Raw genomic sequence first — 19,527 nt, 5'->3', positions numbered from 1 at the left:
CTGCCGACTCTTGCGTGCACCCGCCAACCGAAATATCGCGTGTGTGTGCGATGACGTCATTGCGTATGATTTTACGCCCAATTGAGTCGGGCCTGTGCCCGCCTGCGGGATGTAAAATCCTGCCCAAGAGTAGTCTGACCAAAACACGATACAGGTTTAGTTGAATTTCTATATTTTTCAGTTTTATACTTCTAGAAATAAACCCTAGTGATTTGCTTGCATTTTTATGGCCTTATTAACCTGTGACTCTAGTGATTTGTGTATTTGTACTCTGAGATTCCTTTGTTCCTCTACCCCATTCAGATTTTTATTTTCCAAGTAATGTGTGATCTTCTTACTTTCCTTACCAAACTATAATACCTCACACTTAACGGTGTTGAAATTCATTTGCCCATGATATGCCTATTGTACAAGTTAACGTTTGATAATTTGTTGTAGTTCTCACTGTATTACCCTTGTCTATTCTCTGCTACTTCTTCAAAGTATTCAATGAGGTTGGTCAAGCAAGAATTTCCCTTTTAAAATCTATGTTGATGATTCATTATATATTTATTATTTTACATTTTCGGTTTCTTGATATTTTTCTACTTTCTACTTTAGTAAGGGTTCTATCTTCTTTCCTGCAACCTATGTTAAGCTGAGTGGTCTAAAGTTCCCTGGACCTATTCTATCTTTTAAAACATTTTTTTACTTGTTCGTGGGATGTGGGCATTGTTGGCTAGGCCAGCATTTATTATCCATCCCTAATTGCCCCTGAGAAGGTGGTGTTCAGCCTCATTTTTGAATCGCTGCAGCCCATGTGATGTAGGTACACCCACTGCGCTGTTAGGAAGGGAGTTCCAGGATTTTGACCCAGTGACAGTGAAGGAACAGCGATATATTTCCAAGTCAAGATGGTGTGCGGCTTGTAGGGTAAATTGCACATGATGGTGTTCCCAAGCATCTGCTGCCCTTGTCCTTCTAGACGGTAGAGGTCGCTGGTTTGGAAGGTTCTGTCGAAGGAACCTTGTTGAGTCACTGCAGGGGATTCTGTAGATGGTTCATACTGTTGCCATTGTGCGTTGGTGGTGGAGGGAGTGAATGTTTAAGGTGGTTGATGTGGTGCCAATCAAGCGGGCTGCTTTGTCCTGGATAGTGTCGAGCTTCTTGAGTGTTGGTGGAGCTGCACTCATCCAGGCAAGTGGAGAGTATTCCATCACCCTCCTGACTTGTACCTTGTAGATGGTGGACAGGCTTTGGGGAGTCAGGAGGTGAGTTTTTCTCCTAGAATTCCCAGCCTCCGATCCGCTCTTGTAACCACAGTATTTATATGGCTGGTCCAGTCCAGTTTCTGGTCAATAGTAAACTCCAGGATGTTGATAGTGGGGGATTCAGCACTGCTAATGCCATTGAATGTCAAGGGAGATGGTTAGATTCTCTCTTGTTAGAGATTGGCATTGCCTGGTACTTGTGTGGTACGAGTGTTGCTTGTCACTTATCAGCCCAAGCCTGGATATTGTCCAGGTTTTGCTGCATTTGGACATAGACTGCTTCAGTGTCTGAGGAGTTGCGAATGGTGTGAAACATTGTGCAATCATCAGCGAGCATCCCCACTTCTGACCTTATGATGAGGGGAATGTCATTAATGAAGCAGCTGAACATGATTTGAACTAGGACACTAACTGAAGAACTCCTGCAGTGATATCCGGAGACTGAGATGATTGACCTCCAACAACCACAGCCATCTTCCTTTGTGCAATGTATGGCTCCAATCTGCAGAGAGTTTTCCCCCTGATTACCAACTGACTTCAGTTTTGCTAGGGCTCCTTGATGCCACACTCGGTCAAAGGCTGCCTTGATGTCAAGGGCAGTCATTCTCACCTCTGGAGTTCAGCTCTTTTGCCCATGTTTGGATCAAGGCTGTAATGAGGTCAGGAGCAGAGTGGCCCTAGTGGAACCCAAATTGAGTGTCAGTGGGCGGTTTGATAGTACCGTCGAAGACACTTTCCATCACTTTGTTGATGATCGAGAGTAGACTGATGGGACTGTAATTGGCTGGCTTGAATTTGTCATGCTTTTTGTGTACAAGACATACCTGGGCACTTTTCTACATTGCCGGGTAGATGCCAGTGTTGTAGCTGTACTGGAACAACTTGGCTAGGTGTGTGACTAGTTCTGGAGCAGAAAGTCATCAGTACTATTTTTTTCGAAATAGAAGCAGAAGTAGGCCATTCAGCCCCTTGAACGTGCTCTGTCATTCAATTAATTCATGGATGATCTGTTTGTGTTTCAAATTCCACATTCCTTTGATTCCCTTGTCTAACAAGAATCTATCTACCTCCACCATAAAAATATTCAATGACCCCACCTCCACCGTCTTCTGAGGCAGACAGTTTCAAAGGCCAGAAGGTTCCCTCTGTTGGGGGGAGTTATGCGGGGGCGGGGGTGGGCGTGAACCCGATCGGTGCCCCTGATTGGGGCTGCACCACCATTTTACGTGGGCGGGCCAATTAAGGCTCGCCCATTGTGATGCGCGCCCGGAAGCGCTGAGTGCTCCCTGTGTGAGCGGGGTGGGGGTTAATTCCCTGAGTGGTTCTCTGTGCTCTTTCATGCATGTGCGCGCGAAAGAGCACAGAGATCTCCCTGAGGTACGGAGGTGTCTCGGGGAGATTTGTTTCAATCTTAAACTTCTAAATAAAGGATTTTTAAACTTTTAAAACATGTCCCCTCATGTGACACTATCACATGAGCTGGGACATGTCAAAGAATAAATGTATAAATTTTTATTAGATTTTAAAACAGTTCATGAAACCTCATCCCGCCCGTGGATGAGGTTTCATGAAAAATGTGAAGGCCGCCTGGGGCTCTTTGCTTGCCCGCGAACCTTAAGGTTGGACAGGCAGCTCATTAAATTGAGTTAATTAGATTTTAAAAGGCCTTAATAGTCCTTTGACAGTTCGGCGGGCATGCAGCTGAGTCGGCTGCGTCCCCACCGAACTGACAATCTAAATGACGCAAGGTGATGTTACGACGCCCGCCCGACGTCACCGCGCGTCATTTTACGTGTCGGTGAGCGGACCCCACCTTCCGCTCGCCGACGAGAAAATGCTGCCCAAAGTCGCACAGCCCTCTGGGAGAAAACACTTCTCCTCATCTCTTTCCTAAAAGGGCAGCCCTTAATTTTAAAACAGTCCCCCTAGTTCTGGGCTTACCCACAAGAGGAAATATCCTTTCCACATCCACCTTGTCGAGACTGTTCAGGATCTTGTATACTTCAATCAAATCATCCCTCACTCTTCTAAACTCCAGTGGAAACAAGCCCAGCGGGTCCAACCTTTCCTTATAAGACAACCTGCTCATTCCAGGTATCAGTCTAGCAAACCTCCTCTGAACCACCTCCAACGTATTTACATCCTTCCTTAAATAAGGAAACCAAAACTGCATACAGTGTTCAAGATGTGGTCTCACCAATGCCCTGTATAACTGAAGCATAACATCCTTTCATTTATGTTTGATGCCTCTCATAATAAAAGATAGCATTCCATTAACCTTCTTAATTACTTGTCTTACCTGCATACTAACTTTTTGTGACTCATGCACTAGAACACCTAGATCCTTCTGCACCTCGGAATTCTGCAGTCGTTCTCCATTTAAGTAATACTCTGCTTTTTTATTCTTTCTGCCAAAGTGAACAGCTTCACATTTTCCCACATTATACTCCATCTGCCAGACTTTTGCCCATTCACTCAACCTATCTGTATCCGACTGCAACCTCCTTATGTCCTCTTCACAACATACTTTCCTACCTATCTTTGTGTCATCTGCAAATTTTGCTACCATGCCCTTGCTCCTACCATCTAAATCATTGATATAAATTGTAATAAGTTGAGGCCCCTGCACAGACCCCTGTGGGGCTCCACTTGTTACATCCTGCCAATCAGAAAAAGATCCACATATGCACACTCTCTGTTTTCTGCCAGCCAGCCAATCTTCTATCCATGCTATTGCCGGAATATTGTCTGGCCCATAGTCTTTTCAGTATCCAGTGCCTTCACCCGTTTCTTAATATTACGTCGAGTGAATTGAATTGGCTGAAGACTGGCATCTGTGATGCTGTGGCCTCAGGAGAAGGCCGAGATGGATCATCCACTTGGCACTTTTGGCTGAAAGTGGCTGTAAATGCTTCAGCTTTGTCTTTTGCACTGATGTGCTGGGCTCCCCCCATCAGTGAGGATGGGGATACTTCTGGAGCCTCCCCCTCCAATGAGTTGTTTATTTGTCCACCAACATTCACGACTAGAATTGGCAGGTCTGCAGAGTTTAGTTCTGATCCATTGGTTGTGGGATCACTTAGCTCTATCAGTTGCTGCTAATGCTGTTTGGCAAGCAAGTAGTCCTGTGTTGTCACTAGGTTGACACCTCAGTTTTAGGTATGCCTGGTGCTGATTCTGGCATGCCCTCCTGCACTCTTCATTGAACCAGGGTTTATCTCCTGGCTTGATGGCAATAGTAGAGTGGGGGATATGCCGGGTCATGAGGTTACAGATTGTGGTTGAATACAATTCTCCTACTGCCAATGGCACACAGTGCCTCATGGATGCCAGGTTTTGAGTTGCTAAACCTGTTCAAAATCTAACCCATTTGGTACTGGTGCCACACAACACGATGGAGCCACTTTTGGTGATGGACATTGAAGTCCTCCACACAGAATACATTCTGTGCCCTTGCCACCCTCAGTGCTTCCTCCAAGTGGTGTTCAACATGGAGGAGTACTGATTCATCAACTAAGGGGCGATGGTAGGTGGTACGTTTGACCTGATACCATGAGACTTTATGGGGTCCAGAGTCAATGTTGAGGACTCCTAAGGCAACTCCATCCCAACTGTATACTACTGTTCTGCCACCTCTGATGGGTCTGTTCTGTCAGTGGAACAGGACATACCCAGGGCTGGTGGCTGGGGCATTATCTGTAAGGTATGATTCTGTGAGTATGACTATGTCAGGCTGTTGCTTCACTAGTCTGTGTGATAGCTCTACCAATTTTGGCACAAGCCCCAGATGTTACTAAGGTGGACTTTGCAGGATCGAGAGGCCTGGGTGTGCTGTTGTCATTTCCGGTGCCTAGGTCAATGTTGGGTGGTCCGTCTGGTTTCATTCCTTTTTTGTAGGCTTTGTAGTCGTTTGACACAACTTATTTCATTATGAGTCAACCACATTGCTGGAGTCACATGTAGGCCAGACCAAGTAAGGACAGCAGATTTCCTTCCTTCCCTAAAGGGCATTAGTGAATCAGATGGGTTTTTATGAGTAGCTTTTAATTCCAGATTTATTAATTGAATTTAAATTCCACCAGCTGCCATGGTGAGATTTGAACCTGTGTCCTCAGAGCATTAGCCTACTCTGGATTACTAGTCTAGTGACATTATCACTATGCCACTGCCATCTCCCTCCTTAAATGAAGGTACAATATTTAGGTATCTGCCAGTCCTCCAGCACAATACCTTTTCTAACAAGTATGTGTATTAGTGTCTGTATTATCTCTTCCCTAGATTCTTTTAAAATGTTTGAAGGCAACCACCTGGACCAGCAGTGTCCTGGAGATTAACCATGACAGTCCTGGGTATGTCCTGTCACACCAACAGGACAGACCCACCAGAGATGGCAGCATAGTGCTATATAGTCAGGAGGGAATATCCCTGGGAGTTCTCAACACTAAGTCCGGACCCCATGAAGTCTCATGGCATCAGGTCAAACACTAGCAAGGAATCCTCCTGCTGATTACTACCTCCCAGCTTGGAAGAAGCGCTGAGGGTGACAAGGCCACAGGATGTACTCCAGGTTATCAAGAGTGGATCAGCAGTACAACTGATGACTAAGTTGGCTGAACCCTGATGGACATATATGCCAGGCTGGGCCTGCGGCAGGTGGTGAGGGAACAAACAAGGGGGAAAAGCCTACCTATCCTTGTCTTCACCAATCTACCTGTTGCAGATGCATCTGTCCATTACAGTATTGGTAGAAGTGACTACTCCACAGTCCTTGTGGAGACAAAGTCACATCTTCACACTGAAGATACCCTCCATTGTGTTGTGTGGCACTACCACCATGATAAATGGGATATATATAACAAATATAGCAACTCAAAACTGGGCATTCATGAAGTGCTGTGAGCCATTAGCAGCAGCAGAATTGTATTTAATCACAATTTGTAACTTCATTGTCTGGCATATCTCTCACTTGACCATTACCATCAAGTTAGGGGATCAACCCTAGTTCAATTAGGTGTGTAGGAGAGCATGCCAAGAACAGCAAAGGGCATACATAAAAATGAGGTGCCAACCTGGTGAAGCTACAAAACTGGACTACATGCATGCTAAACAGCAGAAACAGCATGTAATAGATTGAGCTAAGTGTTCCCACAATCAACAGATCAGATCTAAACTTTGCAGTCCTGCCACATCCAGTCGTTTCATAGTCGTGAACAATTAAACAACTAACCAGAGGAGGAGGCTCCACAAACCCCATCCTCAATGATGGCAAAGCTCAGCAAGTCATGGCAAAAGACAAGGCTGAACCATTTGCGGCCATCTTCAGCCAGAAGTGCCTAGTGGATGATCCATCTCGGCCTCCTCTTGATGTTCCCACCATCATAGATGCCAGTCTTCAGCCAATTCATTTCACTCCATGTAATATCAAGATTAAGCAACAGTTGAAGGCATTGAATACAGCAAAGACTATGAGACCTGACAACACCAGGCTGTATTATTGAAGACTTGTGCTCCAGAACTAGCTGCACCATTAGCCAAGCTGTTGTAGTACAGCTACAACACAGACACCTACCTGTCAATATGGAAAATTTCCCACAAACAGCAGGACAAATGCAATCTGGATAATTATCGCCCTAGTCTACTCTTAATCATCAGCACAGTAACAAAAGTATCATTGACAGTGCTATGAAGTGGCAGTCATTCACCAGTAACATGTTGACCGAAGCTCAGTTTAGGTACTGCCAGTGCCGATCAACTCCAGTTCAAACATAGTCAAAAGAGCAGATTTCCAGAGGTGAGGTGAGACTGACTGCCCTTCACATCATTTGACCAAGTGTGGTATCAAGGAACCTCAGCAAAATTGAGGTCAAGGGAATTGGGGAAAATTTGCCACTGGTTGGAGTCATACCTAACATGAAGGAAGATCTTTGTGGTTGTTGGAGGCCAATCATCTCAGCCCCAGGACATCACTGCATTAGTTCCTCAGGGTAGTGTCCTAGGACCAACCATCTTCAGCTGCTTCATCAATGAATGAAAGCCTAAGGTCAGAAGTAAAATGTTTGCTGGAAGAACAAGGCTAGCTGACACATGGAACACCACCACCAGCAAGTCTCCTTCCACGTCACACACCATCCTGACTTGGGGCTATATTGCTGTTCCTTCACTGTCACTGAGTCAAAATCCTGCAGCTCCCTTCCTGATAACACTGTAGGTGTACCTGCACCAGATGAACTGTATTGTTCAAAAAGACAGCTCACCACCACCTGCTCAAGGGCAATGAGTATCACAGTATCTTTACAGTGCAGGAGGAGGCCATTTGGCCCATCGAGTCTGTACTGGCTCTCTGAAAGAGCATTCTACCTAGTCCCACTCCCCTGTCCTATGATCTGATGGGCAAAAATGTAGGTCTTACCAGCAACATTCACATTCCAAGAATGAATAAAAAATAAATAAATAAATACATCAAAAAATAAATTACCGTGGTTCCTGACTCTTGAAAGTGTGAAATTACCAACACTTATAACTGAGCACAAGTTCTGGAGATTGGGAGAATCAAAGGTCCTTATTTGCTCTCTGTGCCTTAAAATAAAACCAAGAATTGACCAGAAAAGAGAAAATACTTTACCTGATTATAATGCACTGATTGTGTTTGGCATCAACCATCTTTGAGTAGGCCACATTAGCAATAGCAAAGAGATGTCTGCAGCAAAGAAACATGAATGTGGTAATTACAAAACATTCTAATATTTCAATACAGGAGCATTTATTTTGTCTTTTTCAATATTGTTCGCCATACTTTTCAGTCAGGAGTCTTAGCTCAATCTGAGCCATGGATGCCAATTCCTTCTATAGCTACTCTCATTGCTCTTAAATTAATCTTATTTCTCCTATTTCTCTCCCCACCTTTCCTGGGCTTTGGGGGGTCCAGATGTTGGTAGTACCTCAGCAGACAGCCATTCTTCAAGATAGTAGCAAGCTAGTCATTCAAGGAGGGTCAAGGTAGCCAAACTGGACTCTGTCCTCAATGTGCACGCTTGCTAGCATTGATCACATGGTAGCAATTAGCAGTCAGCCTGGATAATTACAGCCCTAACTAGTCCAGTAGCACCAAGCACCTGAACTGCTGCTCCCACTGAGACCATTTGCTGAGGACCCTGTCTCTGATAGTTCTCCATTTCCACTGAAGTTATAGCTGGGCACTTACGGTGGGTTTTCTGCGAATGATTTCCCTTTATATTTCAACACTGCGTCAGTCCCGTAAATGTTGTACATTTTATATGGATTTACAGATAAGAGGATGCTGCCAATGTATGTCTGCAGGAAAGAAACAAATTTGTTAATAAAGAGGCGATGAGGGTCAATGTGACCTATTGGCTCTCACGTTGAACAAAAAACTCAACAGAATCTTGCAAGCCATTCATCCATTTTTGATTACAGTGACTTAATTGTTGAAATCAGGATGCTAACTGTGTAACCGCATGTACATGTAGGGGGGAAAATTCATTCACATTGATTCCCTGGGGACAGGCGGTGCCACTAACTGCTACTTGCATGTAACCTGCAGCATTCCTAATTGAAGAACGCAGGTGGGTTGCACAGATAGTAGCCTGCAGCTCTGTCTGCCCCCAGGAAATCGAATCAATGTAGTCGACATAGTGTCATTTGAAACAGTGCTATGCGAATGAACTTCCCAACCCCTGCTGCCCCAGCATTGTCCAACAGCTTGCATGTACTGCATAAACACTTTTACACATACTACCCAACAGCTCACTTGTCACTCAAATTATTACAGACTATGCTAATGGGTTTGCACCGGTGTTTAATTACACTTGCAAGCGAGAGTTTCCAATAATCTTGGATTTCAACTCATGAACTTTTTCATCCTGAGGGTGGTGGGGGTCTGGAATTCACTGCCTAAGTTGGTAGTTGAGCCTGAAACGCTCAACTCATTTAAAAGGTACCTGGATCTGCACCTGAAGCGCTGTAACCTGCAAAGATACGGACCAGGTGCTGGAAAGTGGGATTAAAAATGTGCGGCTAGTTTCATTTTTTTCTCTTTTTTTGAATGGCCTCTTTCTGCACCGTAACATTTCTACGGTTTCATGATTTATCCAAAAAGTTCTCAATTTATCTCGTCTTTTTTCAGAAATTTATTTTTTTAATCTTTGTTCATTTTTATATTAAATCTAATTGTGTTTGGTCACTGTTTCATGACAGCTGGAGAGGCTCACTGAGTAGTTTGCTTACTACTGAGTAGTTTGCTTACTGCTGAGCCAGAAGGCACAAGGTTCAAGTCCCACTCCAGGACTTGCTGGCTACGAGTAAACCCTGATGCTGGTAAGCCAGTGTGCGTCGGTGCTAGTTGCCAGCCTGGATAACTGAGAAGGATTCGTGGCAGGAAGGGCATCTAGCTGTAAAACCACTCGTCAAATCCAAAATGCGGTGGTTGATATGACGGTGATGTATCAGCATTCTGGTGACCCCATGTAACATGGAAAAAGCTGAAAGAGGAACTAATTTGTGTTTGGTCACTGTTTCCTAGATGCTCCTCTAACTCTTGGATTAACAACTCATCTCACTTCATTTCCTAAAACTAGATCCAGCATGATTTCCTTGTTGAATAATATGGAACTGAAAGCATAGCTGGACAAATTGTAGACGCCCCTCCCTTTCCTGCACCTTACATTTCTTTTATGATCAAGATTATTGCCATTCAATCCTGTTACTGAGAATCCCTGATCCAAATTCAACGGCCTGAATTTTACCTTTGGTGTGCGCGCGTGATTGGCGGGCCTGGGAGTGGCTGGGAAACGGACCGCTGACCACGATTGGCTCCCGACAGCAGTTTCACTCTGGCTGGCCAATTAAGGGCCAGCTAGCGTGAAACGCGCATTGAAAAGCTTAGCGTTGCCGGGATGGAGGCAGGAAGAGGGCGGGCGATTACATCACCGCGGGTGCAGGTGAGCCCTGCGAGACCCTCAAATGATGAAATAAAGGTTTAAAGAGCTGCAAAAAAATGTCCATGCATCACAATCAAGCACCTGAAAATATACCTCATAAAAATGCTGTCCACAGATATTTATTTTTATTTTATTTCATAACAGAGATTTCATCCCGCTCTTGGATGAGGTTTGATTGAAAATGTAAAGGCCGCCTGGCCGATTTGCCCGTCCACCAACTGTAAGGTTGGACGGACCACGAAAAATCGGAGACAATTGCACTGTTAATAGGCTTAATTGCCCTCTTAAAAGTTGGAAGTGTGCCCACCAAGTGAAATATCGCGCAAATGCGCAATGATGTTGGGATGGTTGCTCGATGTCACCTCGTGCGATTTTATGCCCAATTGAGTCGGGCACGTGCCCGCTCGTGGGATGTAAAATTCTGCCCTACAATTCATGGTAAGTTTTCTTCTTTTGCCCTGAACATGTCGGAACAGTTGATGTTACAGTACTTACATATATAATGTGCTGTTCAAACCTCTTCTTTAAATTGTACAACACTGCACCATCATGTAGGTCTCTGAAAAAACACAAATATCATATGGGCCTTTAACAGCTGCAAGAAGACAATGTGATGACAGTTTTTCTTAAAGGCCTAGTGGCAAACGTACCACGTAAAGACCTGTACACACACCGGTCAATAACTCGCATGTACTGTGTAACCGCATGTACATGTAGGGGGGAAAATTCATTCACATTGATTCCCTGGGGACAGGTGGTGCCACTAACTGCTACTTGCATGTAACCTACAGCATTCCTAATTGAAGAATGCAGGTGGGTTGCGCAGATAGCAGCCTGCAGCTCTGTCTGCCCCCAGGAAATCGAATCAATGTAGTCGACATAGTGTCATTTGAAACAGTGCTATGCGAATGAACTTCCCAACCCCTGCTGCCCCAGCATTGTCCAACAGCTTGCATGTACTGCATAAACACTTTTACACATACTACCCAACAGCTCGCTTGTCACTCAAATTATTACAGACTATGCTAATGGGTTTGCACCGGTGTTTAATTGCAAGCGAGAGTTTCCAATAATCTTGGATTTCAACTCATGAACTTTGATCTCAGCTGAGACCCTCTTGCCCTTTTGAGCTGCCTCTATCCCATTAGTGAAGTCCTTAATTAGGTTGTGCAATGATTGCATTCAAGAGACATCAATAGAGTCCAAATTATTTGATAGGTCCATAAGACATGAAAAGAAATCTAAAACTGTGTGTATCAAAACTTTATTCTTTTGTTATTTTTTAAATGGACTTTCTGCTGAACTAAAGTGTTCTAAATGGCTGCTTCTAAGTGAACTAAATGGCTGCTACAAGTCACATGATTACAGGATTGGCCCTTTGTTCTGGAAGCTACCAACATGAGTTACAAGAACAAAAGAATCCTCCTCTCATCATCGTGGAATCTCACACCCAATTGTAAGGACATGATAATCACAAAACCATGGACCTGCAGGTCGAAACTTGTTATGCCTGCAGAGTTATCTCATACCTGGGACTTTCCAGGTCCATTTCAAAAAGGGATCTTTCAGGGGGCAATGGACATAATTTGCGTCTTGATAAGCTTACCCCTCTAGCGGAATCAGAAGGCCTGCCTAGACAACGGCTTCCGGACACAAGAACCTCAGTTTGGATGACTCTTTCAAAAGATAATAGCTGGGATGTTAACAATCCTAAAACCAAAGTCAAACCCAGACAATAGATAAACATCCCTTTTGACGTCATTGTGGAGAAAGAAGGTCATATGACTTGAGTGACCATTTTGAAATCTTTATATTCCACTGGGAATTAAGGAATCATCAGACTGTTGCTTTAACGTCAACTGGAAAGAACTTCAGTAACCCAGCTAACCAAGCAGCTGGCCACCATCTCTCAACTCCTTGAAGCCTGTTTGATTTTAAAAGCTTCTGATCTTTGCCTACCAAGTGGTCTAAGCACAGAAAGCCCATCGTGCTGCAACGTCATTCGTTTCAAAGATTTTCATGTTGTTGTCTCCAACCAGGAGTTCATCTGGACTGAAGCCTGCCATGAAAGAAACACCCTCTGGACTTTGTTGAGAACACTCCCCCCCACTCCCCCACCCCCCACAATCCCTCCTGGTTTGAATGTGAATAAAATAACCCTCTGACTTAATCATAATGTGAGTTATTTTTAAATTGGACCACACAAACTGAGGATTTGGGGAAACATGCCACAGCCTATTTTAAAAATAATTCAAAAACACCTCTTATGGACAGGCGGGGAGAGGATAAAGAAGTTCAGTTTCTCTCTCTCCAATCCGTAACAGTCTGATCTTTGTAGCTCCTTTAGACCACAAATCCTCCCAGACCACATACAATTGTAAGTTAGTGCTCCTATTAATTTGCCTATGTCTTAGGTTGCTCTTCCATGGCGTTTTGTTCGAAGATAAATTCACCAATAGCATAATAGAACTAAGAGCTGCCTCACTCAAAACCAAGGACCACGTAACTCCAACAGAAGAACCCAGTGGGTAGGCAATAAAGGTGCAAGTAGCCCAAGACTCCTGGTCTCAATGGGTCAGATTATCCAAGGCACAGAGAGAACAGACCACTCTTAAAGACCCCCAGGCACCACTTCAAGCGCCAGATATGACATATAGAATGGATAAAACACTTCAAATATGCACTTGCAGCGTGACCTTCACCCAACAGGGGTTCGGGCACATCCTCTGCTACAGTTTTGAGATTTTATGCCTTATTCTGCAAAATGCAAAAAGCAGAATTGACCTCAATGCTCTCCATATAAACTCAAAAATGGACAATCACATAAAAAGGATTGCGTACAAAGCCCTAACATTTTTGAACTATCCCTAACACAAAATACCAACCCGACTGTCTCTTCATTTTAGCACTCAGCTGAATGACTTCACTGCATTTCAATTGCTTTTGCTGGTAATCTGGTTCCAGTTGCTGCCATCATAGAAAAATGATCATTTCTGCTGTCAATCTAAATTTTCCCTTCACAGCTCGACCATGTGCCCTTCTGCCCTGCTGCCCTGAAATTTTTGAATTTATTCTGTCAGGCTTATTCTTTTTTCCCATTATGCAGATTGTATACTTTTTAAAGATTCTTTTCAGGCTGAACAGCTCCAGCTTATCAAGTGCTACTTGATAGCTCATCTCTATAATTGTAATAAACTTGGAGTGCAGGAGAGGTTTCTTGTAAGAAACAGTAAACTTTATTTACAGAGCTCCTGATGAAGCTACATGCTTGTTCCAAGAGCATGGCTAGAAAACTCCACCCCTAAGACTACCCATGCTTAGGGCTGATTTGTTTATGCAGTCACATGATCCCCTTAAGAGTATGAAAGGTTTAACTTACAATTACTACATTCCCCTTTAATTTTGTTTCATCACTCTTAACCTTAGTACCTTAACCCAAGTCATATGCAAATATATACAGTTCATGCAATTATACATTTAGTCTTTGAGGTGGTTTTCTGATTCAGACAGAGTGATGCAACTTTACAACTTGAGATTCTTCCTTGGGATCAACTTGACCACGAGCTGCAGCATCAGTGACATCCTTAGACAATGACAGTTCATAGTTATTTACTTCAACAGAGACATCAGGTATGTCTATTCTTTGTCGAACTGGCACCTCAGGGATCAGAGGTTTGGCTTTGATTTCAGGTGGATTAACTGGTTGTTGGAGGGTTTCTCAGCTTCTAAGATGATCCATGTGTTTCCTAACAATCCTGTTTTCCACTTCCACTTGATATAATAAAGGTCCTGACTCAGAGACAATTGTACCAAGGACTCATCTCAGTCCAGCTGCAAAATTTTGTACAAAAACTGTCTCTCCCACAGTAAATTCTCAATCTTTACTGCGAACATCGTGATTCACTTTCTGACTACTCTGGTTTCTCTCCACCTTCCCCTCTAAGTTAGGGAATACAAGACTCAATCTTGTATGAAATTGACGTTTCATTAGCAATTCAGAAGGTGCTGAACCTGTGGTTGCATGAGGAGGCATGTGATAGTTGAGCAGAAATTTTGAAATTCATGTCTCTAACATTCCCTTGGATAGTTCCTTCATGCCTGTTTTAAAGGTTTGTGCTGCTCTTTCTGCTAACCCATTGGATGAGGAATGATACGGTGCTGTCTTGACGTGTTTAATCCCATTTAGCTTCACAAATCTTTGGAATTCCGTATTAGTGAAAGCAGTACCATTGTCCGATGCAATAACTTCTGGTCGGCCAGGTCTACTAAAACATTGGCACAGCTTTTCAATAGTTGCACACGGTGTAGGTGATCATACACATCCATCCACTTTGAATGTGTGATGATGATCACTAAAAACATGGTACCTAAAAATGGACCTACATAGTCCATATGTAGTCTAACCCAGGGTCGACTGGGCCACTCCCACAGATGCAGTGAAGCTGAAACAGGAAACTTCTGCTGTTGCTGACACTGGTGACAGTGCTTAACCATTTTTCTATATCACTGTCTATACCTGGCCATCAGATATAACTTTGTGCGAGCATCTTCATTTTCGAAATACCAGGATGTGCATGATAAAGCTCTGTCAACAGTGATTCTCTTCCTTGCACAAGGATGAAGACTCTTGCTCCCCATAACAAGATACCATCTTGACAATTCAGTTCAGATTTAGGGGCATAAAATGGTTTTAATTCTTCAGAGACTTGTGCATTTGACCATACTTGTAATACCTGTTCATGGACTCTTGATAAAATTAGATCCCGGTTTGTCCAATTCTTTATCTGTCTTGTGCAGACTGGTGGTGGGTTCAGGAAATTCAACACAAGTACCACCTGTTGAGGTTCTGGAGCATGTGTAATGCTATCTGGCAAAGGAAGACGACTGAGGGCGTCTGCATTTGCTATATGCACACCTGGACGGTGCTTAAAAGTGTACTCGTATGCCGACAACATTAAAGCCCATCTTTGAATTCTAGCAGAGGTTATCAGTGGGATTGCCTTGAGTGTAAAAGTTTCTTGACTTTTATAAAGGCATCATCTTGCTGTGCCTTCCAGGACCATCTGTAGTTCTTCTTTAATAATAAGTGTAAAGGGGCTAACACTGTAGATAGATTAGGCAAGAATCGACCGTAATGAGTTACCATGTCCAAAAAAGACTTTAGCTCCATGATTTTGGTTGGACAGGGCGCTTCCTTGATTGCCCTGACTTTCTCCTCTAATGGATGCAATGCTTGGGCATCCACTTGATGACCCAAATACGTGACTTCAGTTGCTTGGAAAGTGCACTTCTCTTTTTTCAAATGTATGCCAGCCTCCAAAAATTTCATTTGAACCTCTTCTAGGTTGGTCAAATGTATATCCTGTGATCAGGATGTCTTCCAGGTACACTATAACTCGGGGAAGTCCTTGTTGTAGGCTTTCCATGGTTCCTTGGAAAATTGTACTGGCAGATGACACACCAAAGGGTAGGTGTGTATATTGGTACAGGCCCTTGTGCGTATTTATGGTGACATACATTCTTAATGTGTTGTCCAGCTCTAGCTGTTGGTATACATGGTTCATGCCCAATTTAGTGTGGGATCTTCCTCCTGTAAGTTTTACTCTTCAGGTTTTCAATCCTTGGGATTGGGTATTTGTCTAATTTTGCAGCCTTGTTCACAGTTAACTTATAATCTCTGCAGATGCGAGTGGTTTGATTTGGTTCCATCACAGGGACCCTGGGTGCTGCCCATTCTGAAAATTGGACTGGCTGGGTTATTCCTAACTTCTCCAAACAGTACAATTCCGCATCCACCTTTTTCTTTAGGGTGTAAGGCACAGGTCTTGCCTTAAAAAACAGGGGTGTTGCTTGAGAGCTTGTAGACCTTTGATTTTGCCCAATTCATCTTGGAATACTCTGTCATACTTTTTTAAAAACTTAGTAATTCTTCCTGTTCTGACTTGAAAAATTTTTGACCAGTTCAGTTTAATTTCTTTCAACCAGTCACAGCCCAGAAAGCTAGGACCTTCTCTTGTTACAACAATTATTGGCAGCTGTGCTGTCTGTTGCCTGTAGGATACAGGTACAGAGATCTTACCTTTCACCTGTATTGCCTCTCCTGTATATGTTTTTAGCTGAGCTGTGGTTTGCTCCAAGCCCAATGGCTGGGTGCCTTTGCTGAGGCATTTAAAGATGTGTTCTCCTACCACTGTGGTCGATGCTCCTGTGTCAGCCTCCTTGGCCAGAGGCTTTCCATTTACTTGAAGGGTAACAGTGATTGGTTCAGTTTTCCTGGCCTTAAGATTGTGTAGGGAATAGATGTCAGTATCAGCGGCTTCTGGTTCATCTATATTGTGCACTTCATTTAACTTGACCTGCTGTCTGAATGGCTGTCTTGATCTTGTCCTGCACTGTTTTACACCATGCCTTTTTTTTGTGACAGTAGTGGCATTCTGCATCTTTAAATCTGTAGGTTTTGGGTACATGATTTTCCCCACAACGGTAACACTTTAATTTCAGAATTACTGGTGAGCTGCTTCCAGTATTTTGTTTTGTTTTTCCAGCGGTAGGGACCGTGTCCCGCTTTGTGGTAGCCTCCCTGGTTTTCACGTCATGCCCAGCAACATGTTCCTGCCCTAACGGCCAAATGGTGCCATGTTGCACACTCGCAAAGCCTGTGAGTCCCTCTCAGCACTCTCCAATACTAGTGCTATCTCTAAGGCGCTTCAGGTCTATATTAACTTCAGCAAGTAAACGGCGCTGAATGGCGTCATCGCGTATGTCGCAAACCAGACGATCTCACTACATGTCGTTTAGAGTATCACCAAAGTCACAGTGCTCTGTTAACAGTTTTAACTTTGCGATGTATATTGAGGTTCACAAGCATGGTGAAGGATCTGGAATTTGGCACGTTCGGAGCTGTCAGACTATGGATTATGTTATATGTTTTGCTCTGGCAGACACTTAAGAGAATCGCCTTCTGTTTCTCCTCCACTGTTATTTCGTCCGCCACAAAGTAGAAATCCAGGCGCTCTATTTACTGACTCCAATCCTTGATGGATGAGTCGTGCAGGTCAATTCTACCGAAGAGAGGCATTGCTGGTGAGTATATCTTTTTCTTTCTTTTCCTTTAAAAATCAAAATACTCACAGTCAAGAGGCGAGGTGCAGCGTCGAAGCTATTTATCCTCATCGCCAATTGTAATAAACTTGGAGTGCAGGATGGGCTTCTTGCAAGAAGCGGTAGAATTTATTTACAAAGCTCCTGATGAAGCTACATGCTTGTTCCAAGGCCATGGCTAGAAGGCTCCGCCCCTAAGATTAGCCACGTTAAGGGCTGATTTGTCTATACAATCACATGATCCCCATACCAGTCTGAATGATCCCTTTAACACCCTTTAACAGTATGGAAGGTTAACTTACAATTACTACAATAATACAGAAGAGTGGCCTCATTAATCCCTACACCACCTTCAGGATCCTTGTGTTACAGTAACCAGGACTGTGAGCATTGTCTCCATTATGTTTTTTTAAATTGAGAAAGCTGGGCTTTTCCTACAGGTTTGCCAGTGAAGTTGAGGAAAGTAGGTAAGGTGACTAAATGAAAGGTGTTGGGTGCTGCATGCTTGAGCTATGAAAAGGGTGCAAGTTGTAGGATGGGAAGGCTGACAAGCTCCACAATGTAGAAGCCCTAGGAATATATAAGTTAGATTCAGAAATGTTCAACACTCTATGAATGCATGTGTGTAGTTAAGATGAGATTCGGTTGAACTTACTCTAACTGGGTCATATCTGCCACTCCATCTTCTTCCAGGTGTTTCCGATAGTACACTGGAGGCTGATCACCAAGGGAGTACATCTGGAGCCAAGGACAAATCACAAGCAATTAATCCTTTCTCGATTTTGAACTTGCGAATGAAATATCTGTTTCTTACTCAAACCAGATCTACCTGCTACCTTAAATACAGCCACCTCCTCTCCACCTCCCCAATTCTGGGCATTTTTTTTCTATTTTCTGAATGTCCTGCAGAATATGTTACTGATGGTATAAAGTTATGAGATCTCTTTATTGCCTCCCAACTTTACAACTGGTTTTGCTGAAACTGTAACACGTAAATGTTCAAAGGGTACATGTGGAGCAGACACTTTGATGTTGGGTCCAATAGCACCATAGGTATTAGAGGTTAAATAGGTTAAGATACATAACAATACTATAAGGAATGAGTCTAATGCACCAAATGACCTTTCCTCACATTGAAGGGCATTTCTGGATTGAGGTTATTTTTTAAGTATGCAGATCTAGTTTTACAAAAATACATTTACCATCCTGATCGTTGCACATTGGTTGTGAAGTCAACTAAGCAACTAAGAGTAATCCTGATCTGATAACACTGTCTGTAGTAAAAGCTAGACATTGTAAACTGAAGTACTAGAAATTGTATCAGCTAGGGAGGAGCTAGGAAGGAGCCCCTGAATCCTTTCTATTGGGAACATCAGCTCAGGTTTGAAACCAATCATTGTTGACAATGCCAGGGTGTAAAATGGGTGACAAATTGTTCCCAAATGGATCAGCTGGGCAAACCAGTGCCAGCTTGGAGGAGATATAGGAAAACAGGATTAGCAGCTTAAGTGGGAAAGGAGACAACAAAATGGAGCAAGTAAAGTAGCTTGAAGTGTTTGAATGGTGAGGGGGAAGAGGCACAGTGTCTTGTGGAAAGGATGGAGTGTTGGATGTGCTACAGTGCATGTGTGAAAGAGTGGGGAGGTCAATAGAATACAGTGTGTGTGTGTGAAAAGGGGGGAGTTGGATGCAGTACAATGTGTGTGTGAAAGTGGGGAGTTGGATGGGGTAGTGTGTGTGTGAAAGTGGGGAGTTGGATTGGGTACAGTATGTGTGTAAAAGTGGGGATTGGAATGGGGCACAGTTTGTGTGTGTCTGTGAAAGGTCAGAGAGCTGGATGGGTTAGTTATTATGTGAAGGGGTGGGGGGGTTTGATGGGTACAGTATATGTTGATGTAATTTCTGGGGGTGTGATAGTCTGCTATAGGGTTGGTTAGCTCAGTTGCTAAGAATGTGTTTGATAGTGCTGACAGCACGAGTTCAGTCCCCGTACCAGATGAGGTAGTTCTTGGGGCTGCCTCTTCTACTTGCCCCATTGAGGTTTCATGGAAAGGTTGCTAGAGATAGAAAAGTGTGGAGAGCCATGATTAGCAACCTTTGGACAACTGAGGATTCTACATGAAATGAGAGAGAGGGACACTCTGCTTAAAGTGAACCAGAGTGTATAATTTGATGATAGTCTACCCCAGGAACACCTCCTTCTCCAGAAATCACCATCA

At 43.6% G+C, this 19,527-nt stretch overlaps 1 protein-coding gene across 1 annotated transcript in view; it reads right to left on the bottom strand.

Annotated features, from left to right (window-relative positions):
• myo15aa (myosin XVAa) overlaps positions 1–18,046 on the bottom strand; it is a 169,076-nt gene extending 151,030 nt beyond the window's left edge. The window contains 4 exon segments of the mRNA XM_078559219.1: positions 7,873–7,947; positions 8,452–8,561; positions 10,703–10,766; positions 17,964–18,046. Coding sequence (XP_078415345.1) covers positions 7,873–7,947; positions 8,452–8,561; positions 10,703–10,766; positions 17,964–18,046 — 332 coding nt within the window.
• Positions 18,047–19,527: the final 1,481 nt, after the last annotated feature.

This window comes from Cetorhinus maximus, chromosome 15 (assembly GCF_964194155.1).
Source record: "Cetorhinus maximus chromosome 15, sCetMax3.hap1.1, whole genome shotgun sequence".
NCBI lineage: Eukaryota > Metazoa > Chordata > Chondrichthyes > Lamniformes > Cetorhinidae > Cetorhinus > Cetorhinus maximus.
This window is presented reverse-complemented; position numbering and strand designations above follow the sequence as displayed.